This window comes from Poromitra crassiceps, assembly GCF_964638095.1.
Source record: "Poromitra crassiceps genome assembly, contig: HAP1_SCAFFOLD_1207, whole genome shotgun sequence".
Classification (NCBI taxonomy): domain Eukaryota; kingdom Metazoa; phylum Chordata; class Actinopteri; order Beryciformes; family Melamphaidae; genus Poromitra; species Poromitra crassiceps.
Window position 1 is genome coordinate 28,997 of NW_028151203.1, and position 8,093 is coordinate 37,089.

The 8,093-nt window shown below is 40.1% G+C and overlaps 1 protein-coding gene across 1 annotated transcript; it reads left to right on the forward strand.

The window, feature by feature from the left end:
* Positions 1 to 98: 98 nt before the first annotated feature.
* Positions 99 to 3,264, forward strand: LOC310771780 (vesicle-trafficking protein SEC22c-like; the record flags this gene model as incomplete). The annotated part of the gene is made up of 7 exons (XM_083664300.1): positions 99 to 209; positions 465 to 676; positions 867 to 1,030; positions 1,847 to 2,026; positions 2,201 to 2,319; positions 2,853 to 2,918; positions 3,064 to 3,264. The coding sequence occupies exons 2-7, from the start codon at positions 495 to 497 to the stop codon at positions 3,262 to 3,264; spliced, it is 912 nt and encodes a 303-aa protein (XP_083520426.1). The 5' UTR covers positions 99 to 209; positions 465 to 494.
* Between the last annotated feature and the right edge of the window lie 4,829 nt (positions 3,265 to 8,093).

An 8,093-nucleotide genomic window follows, 5' to 3' on the forward strand; every position in this document is an offset into this window, starting at 1 on the left:
GGACTGATTCACTGTACTACGTACATGTTATATTAGGCGTCTCTACGTTCTGTATATCGCGAACATTAGAAAATATGTACAGTTATTGCACAGTTGAAGTTGGTGCTAGCTAGCTGTACCTGGTCTGTGTTTCATTCACATGATGTAACTAGCTAGTCAGCTAACCTAGCAGCTACTACTACTACTTGCAGCATGAAACAAAAGATAAGGTAAGGGGTAGCTAGTCATTACACTACAGTGCAAATATAATTAAACTTGTTGGACTACAAGCTTTACACCAGTGAGTATGCCTACTGTCCGATTTGCAAGTGCCACTAACTCCTCCTCCCCTGTACTTGGAGGAAAAACTTGCCCAACAGAATAACTGCTACAATAACGTTAGATATCTAAGTGGTTTATCATATTGGGTGGTATCTTAATTAATATATACTGATGGTCCCAATCTTTCATCTTACCCCATGCAGACAGTGTGTTCTCCATGGAGCCTGTGGAACATGTCTCTGATCCTGTTTGCCTTCGTGGTGCGGGTCAGGGATGGACTCCCCCTGTCAGCCTCCACAGACTTTGAACACAACCGAGAGCTCCAGGAGAGGAAACAGCAGCTCAGGACCATCAGCAAGGCACTGGCCCTGTTCCCTGACAGAGGCACGGTCAAGGGCCAGGACCTCAACATATAGTAAGGATTCAGGGGGAAAAAAATTCCCATGACATTACTGAGGCATTAAGATCAATGGCTTTATTTTAGTATGGTGACTTTTGTCATGCAGAGGCTGCACACAACACTGCCCATTTGATTAGGGGCATCCTGGTCAAGCTGTGCCAGGCTGTTTGTTTACTAAACACCTTCTTTCCTCTCACCTGTTCAGCTTTGTCTCTTCTGAGGGTGTATCCTACATGACCGTGTGCCACTGCAGCCTCCCTGTTGCTAAGGCCTTCTGCTTCCTGGAAGATCTGCGCTGGGAGTTCACAGCATGCTTCAATAGCACTGTGGTTGCCTTGGCAGCCAGGCCATATCCATTTTTGGAATTTGGTGAGTAAGGAGAGAAATGGTGTTAGTGTTAATACCTATGGTTAGATTAGATGGTTAGATTCCCTGCCTACCAACACGAGGGTCGCAGGTTCGCGCCCCCGTGTTACTTCGGCTTGGTCGAGCATCCATACAGGCACAATTGGCTGTGTCTGCGGCGGGAGGGAAGCCGGATTGAGGGTATGTGTCCTGGTCACTGCACTAGCGCCTCCTCTGGTCGGTCGGGGCACCTGTTCGGGGCGGAAGCGAACTGGTGGGAATAGCATGATCCTCCCACGTGCCATGTCCTGCCGGTAAAGCTCCCCACTGCCAGGTGAAAAGAAGCGGCTAGCAACTGCGCATGTGTCGGAGGAATCATGGTGCTAGGCTACGGCTCTGCCCAGATCGGCAGAGGGGGTGGAGCAGCGACCGGGGCAGCAGGGAGAAATTGGCCAAGTACAATTGGATAGAAAATGGGGGGAAATCAGGGGGGAGGGGAATACCTATGTTTTATAGCAACTATAGGTTTGCTGTTGACATTAGAGTTGTTCCGATAGCAGTATCAGAAATGCCTCCCATACTGCCTAAAATGCTCGATCGGATATCAGTGAGCATGCAATTCTATCCAATATACCACGGAATTTATTAGCCCCATAAAAAGTAGTCTGCCTGGATAATAACTGCAGTTTTCCCGGAAATCATACGCATGTTCAGGTATTGGAATCAATACAAAGCTTCTATCTTGTGCTGACCCTTCCCTAAATTGGAATTCAATGAGGGGATTTATCCAAATGAGTGTATCTGTATTTATTTTATCCTATGCCTGCTGCCAAATGACAGACACCACCATTCAGAAGCTGAAGCAGCAGTACAACCAGAGTGGTGGTCCGGCCCTGCAGGTCACATTGGCAGAGGTCCAGGAGGATCTGAAGATCCACCCCCCACAGGTTCTTACCTTGCAGGAGATGGAGCTAACCAACGGGATAGCTAATGGGCATATGGAGCAAGTTCCTGGATCTGGTAAGGTTTAGCATAGCCATAGACTAACAGCGTTTGATAGCACAATACATTTTATGGTGTAGGTTGATTGTTTCATGCTCAGGTGACCTAGAATTGGGAAATGGCTATCATCTAATTTGTCATTGTGTTTCATCATTTTAGACACTTTTATATTGTGACGTTTTTGTTTCGTAGGTCAAAATCTGAGAATGGAACCAGTGACAGCACCAGGCATCCTCTCCCTGGTCCTTAACATCATGTGTGCGTCTTTGAACCTCATCCGGGGCGTCCACCTCATAGAGTACACATTCCAGGTATGGGCCAGTACCAGGCAATTATCACAATTCAGTTAAATTGATTATTTTTTACCATTAGTTGGTAAATCTAAAAAGAAGTCCAACATGCTGATGGCTCATGACTCGAGCATAAATGTATACTGTGCTGTAATCATTGGAACAGGTTTGCTATAATCAGGAATGTTGATACACCTACCAAAGTACTTGTGTGGTTGGGAAAGAAGAAGTAGTAGTTTGGAAGTAGTCATGCATAAGATAACAACAATGATTGTAAAGCTGGTGGAACTGACTACAGTTAAGCATTTTGCAGTGCAAACAGTGCTTATGTACAAAAAGAAAATGATAGTGATGAGGGATCTGTTTATATAACTGCAAATATTGTCACTCCTGGAATGCTTTCAGCTAAACATTGCATTTATTTGTCTAAAAGGCTTTACCTGACTGCATTTTTCATGATCCAAAATTGTGTACATGAAAAAGAAATTGGGCTTTAACCTGAATGAAGAATCATTAATTTATTTTTTCTTCTTTTATTCCTACTTTTTACACAGGACGACTATGAAGGAATATGGAATGTTGCAGCATTTCTTCTGGCCTTTGTTTGCTGTGTATTTCAGGTACGGCACATGTAAATGTTCACGTCATAATTGTTTTTCTAATTCTTCTGTCCATTTTGGCCAATTTACAAGTTGAATTAACTAAACCAACCCGTGTCAAACTCTTTCTGATCACCATCCATTTGATTGACTTCTATGCCAACAGTGCCACCTGTACCTGTTCCATTCATCTTTGAAGAAAGTGAAGTCCTTCACTCTGTTGAGTGTGATTGTCCTATGCAACTTGTATCTGTTTGGCATGAGGAACATTTGGCAGCTGTTCTTCCACATGTCTGTCGCCTCCCTCTCCACCCTCCTCATCCTCTCCCGTAAGCTTCAAGACAGAACCAATGACTGTGGGGTCTGAGGAACAGAGGACAGTTTAGTGTGTTGCACAACTCCCAGCTCTTTGTCCACTTGTCTCACCAGTTTTCGGTGCAGGTAAGAACAGGGAAACAATCGACTTGGCTCACATGAGAACCTTGATGAAGATACGCACTGTTTGTTTGTTTTTAAGACAAAACATATTCGTGAAATTTTGTGTCATCGTGAATGACGTACACGATTCTGGAGTTAATAGTTTCTCGCACACGTTAAGTAGTTGCAGTTTGTGTACATTGTTTCCAAGACTGTAAAGAGTATGGGGCGAAATGCAGCTCTGGTTGACTGACGTTTCAAAAATGATCGGGTATTGATTGAGAGGCTTAGGATGTGATGAAGGGAATGGTTATTTTAGGAAAAACAATGCTAGCCAGTCAGGGTATTATTTAAGGTTATTTCACTAGGGTCTGGGGGGGGGAAGGGGGGGGGGGGGGCGGTAGGTGAAAAAGGCCAAAATGTTTTAAGCAGTTGAAGGATGCTTACCAAAGTTTCCATATAGGAAAACAATGTTGTCCTAATCTTCAAGTTCGCTACGCTTAAGATTTTATAATTAGGGTGCGTTTCTCTACTCATTTAGCCCAGTATTATTTTTGCTACCACATGCCGCTGTTGATTATTTTGCATAAAGTAATCGGGTTAAGACGAGAGTTTACATCGTTAGGTGAGGTATCACAATTGTAAACTGGCATATTTAATTATACCTTTTAAAGTAGGTATACATTCCTGATTATCAAATAATTAGGCAGCCTTGAAGTAGCGTGATGCATATCCTATTTATTCAGCTGGGTTTAAAGCATTTCGATTTATGATCAAACGAAGCAGTCAAGCAAATTTGACAATGGAGCGATGTTTCTGCTGTCAAATTACTTTCTAATTGGGCTAGAAGATAAAACCCTGATGCAAAGATGTAAGTGTAAATCTGAGGTGTTTCATGCCTTACTGTGTGACAATGCAAATATAGTCAATATCTTTAGTTTGTTTACTTGTTTTGACTTATATAGATATATTGGCAAGTGCTCAACTACTTAAAGCAAACGCTCAAATCTAAGGGCTCTGTTGTTTCATGACCTCGTAGATATTACATTCTATACAGAGAGGAAAATGATCGAACTTATGGTCGTGTAGGGCATAATATTTGATATCTTTTAAATGTAGACTACTATTTTCAATACTATGTTCAATGAGAAAATAATAGAACCAGCAACTCCAATTCTTTTTTTCTTTTTTTTTGTACATTTAAAACAAACCTAGGTGTTTTAATCTGTTCCAGCCATTTCTACTGATACTCAGCCTTCTACTATGGCTATGAGAAAGGAAGCACTGCATTTGATATGTTGGATGATACTGACATTTGTTGAAGAAATTATGACGACTCTGCTGCACTACTGTTAGGTCTAGATTTCTGCTTGTTTTTTCGATACAGCAATTGTTCTCAATGTGTTCAGGTTCGGCTGAAGTGATTTTTATATCCTTGTTAGAATTGATTGATACTGCAAAAGGTTTAAGTGGCAGATTTTTCATTCGCTCTTGTTTTTGGTTTATGATAGTGCTCCCTAGCTATTAGTTCTTGATTGTTATGATTAAATATAGAACATTGTACATCAACATAATAGTGCTGCTATTAAATAGGCTAGGTACAGTATATCTTTAATTTATTTTGTTGTTCAGTTTATACTATTTTGTATAGTTAGCTGCTTAAATATTCAGTTCTTAACATGTAATCCAGATGATGCACTTGATGTCCACCAAGAAATAAATTAAATCCTAGTTAATAGTGGCGTTTAATGTAAAAGAAATAACATTGTGGCTGCAGTGGAATTGTGTAAAATCCGTCCTTTCCATGTAACTATTCCCTAATTCTGTCAAGGAAGTTGAGGGCAATTTTTACGAGAAGAAAAGAGGCTACATTTCAGACAATCCAAAGGCAGCTCAGTATTCGACATGTTCTTCAGTCTACCATACCGATAGCTTAGAAAAGCAGTTTTAGCTTGTAGTTTACAGAGGGTGAGGGTTATTGTGCTTTCTATTGCAGTCAAATGTTTTCAGTAGAGAAGTACAGTGGCAATACAAGTTTCGTCACCTCCTCATCATGTTAGTGCTTATAGACAAACGATTATGTGATATAGCAACTTATTACAAAAGAATACTACATTTCTGTCATTTAGGCAACAAATTAATAATCAAAAATGTCCTGTGCCTGCAGTTGATGTAAGAGAACCCTTATTGTTCAAATCTCAATTTGGCCTCACATTTTGTTACCCAGTAGTTTGGCACAGTGTGGAACAATCCGCATATTCGTATGGAACCGTTTAGGTACGAGGCTTTAGGTTCAATAGGCATTACAAACTGAAACAAATCTATCACTGCTGGACAGTGCAAGTCTTCTTCAAGGATGTCATGGCAAAACTGAGATGAAAAATATAGTTATATTTATAGTTATAGTTATGCTGCATGATCTTTTGTCCATTAGGACATACTGTACGAAGTAGTTTGACAAACTCACCATTGCCACTGTAGTCTACATGAAGTGCTTAATTATTGTTGTTGACCAAATGAATTGTAATACATTGTTGCCATAGATTTTCTATAGATCAAGAACCAAATCATGTGGAGGGGCTATTAGTCTTAAATAATGTGCAGGGGATATTAGTCTGCAGTACTTAAATGGAAATGAAGGATGATGGAGTGTTGATTATGAAGACATTGTTTGTACTGTACGGTGGAACTGCACTGTATAATTGGAACGTGTTGTGGCTGCCATCTCATTATTATTCAATAAGTCTGATACAGTTAAAGCATTCTGCAAGTCATTCAGGTTCACAATGGGATTATGAAGCAGGTTTCCCTGTTGTGTCCGTTTCTTAGGCTAGTTTCATTCCCTTGTTGAATACAAAACCCGGGCACAGGAAGGATCTCATTTGTTTGTAATTGAATTCTGTCACATTAAGGTTGATACAGTGATTCTTGGCTGTAGCCCGTTCATAATAACAGCAAACAATGTAACTATCATTCATTCTAACTGCCAAATACACACTGATGATTACAGGGCTTTTTTCCCCCCTGCAGTGGTGACTGACATTTCATTAATAAATAGTGTCTCTTTTCATTTGCTGCTCTTTGATTTGTGGGTGCACTAAATCAGTGTCTCCTCTACATTCATTCAGCAGTGCTGGGATAGCCTACTACAGTAACAGAAAGAGAATATTAAATTAACTTGAAATCTCAATTTGGGCTAGTTCCCCTCAGAAAGCATCCACATATTTAGGTCCTGTGTTTATAAACTCATAAACTAAGTAATCAAACAATAGTTCTAATGCTGGAACCTGCACTAGAAACAATTAACCAATCGGCACGAAAGAAATAGCAAAAAAAAAAAAAGGACATCCAACCACCACTGCTAGTTAAACAAAACGCGTCGCTGTTACTTTTACATCACAATGTTAAGTCAATACTGTATTTTTTAATTCTGCAAGCAGAGGGAGCCCTTACACCACTTAATATCATCTGGCTGTTCATACAAGTTGATGTGGTTTCCACAGATTTTGTTATTGTGTTGGCTATCATTTATCATGATTGGTTTATAACATTTATCAATTTAAACTTTAATATAGCTCAAGAGGCCAAACAAATCTTACAGATGAAAGCCCATAAAAACAGCTCTGTAATGTGTTGAACAACATTCCTGAACTTTATTAATGTGTGGCTGTGATTCTCAACTTCTAAGACTGAATCAACCCTGACTGGATAGGATACTAAAGATGGGGAGGGGACAAAATACACAGAATAGAAAGTTATTTTTGCTATGTGACACATTTTATTAACTTGCAAATACCTTTTTCCGTAAGGACTGTTGACCCTGATTTGATTAGGCTGCTCATAAACCGCTTGAACAGTCAGTGAGTTTGCATAAAGCAGGGTAAAATTATATAACCTGATCTCATTATTCATAATGAATTGATTAAAAAAAAAGTCCTGAAGTATAGGTCATAGCCAAGTGGTCCAGAATAATGTCTGAGATCTGATTCGACCAAGTGACAGTCTTGTAATAAACTGTGTTGAGTGTGTGAGTGCATTTCAGGTCTAGCCTGTGTTCAACAGCAAGACAAGTAGCATTGTAGAGGAATAATGGTCTTACAGCAGGCTTCTTCATCTTTTCTTTTTGTTACAGATAGGAACTTAGGACTATAGGTTGTTCTGTGGGATCAGAAATGCTCTTTCTTTGCCAGATCAACTGTTTACAGTGTAGAGCAGACAGGCAAGTCAGTAAGATTGAATCCTTGGGAGACTTGAGTGCGAGTTTTGTTTACAACCTTCCAAGACTCCACCTAACTAAGCACGAAGGGGTTTTCAAATGACTCATATTTCAAAAGGGTAAGAGTGTTTTGATTTGGCTTTCTTTCAGGAAAAGCACTTATCTCAAATGATTGATTTTGGCTTTGATAAAAGTTAAGATGAGGAAAGTAGCTTATCACTCTTGCCTGTACAGTCGGCTGCTGTTGCTGTGGTAAGGTGTTGATGTGGTGCAGTGTGATGGGTAATATATTAAATCTTTATTCTGCAGGTTGTATAATCAACTCCCACCCTTCATAAGGCTATGTTCACACTGCAGGCAAGGGACCCAAATCTGAAATCCCACCCCCCCTAAGTGATTCAGGTCTGTCTTTTTCATGACTGTGTAAACAGTAGGCTACAAATCACACAGAATCTGATCTTTTCAAATCTGACCTGGGCCACTTTCATTATGTGATGTGTCACCTTTGCTTGAGTGTAACCAAAAACCACAATATCAGTGCCTATCGACATCACAGTGCCTAT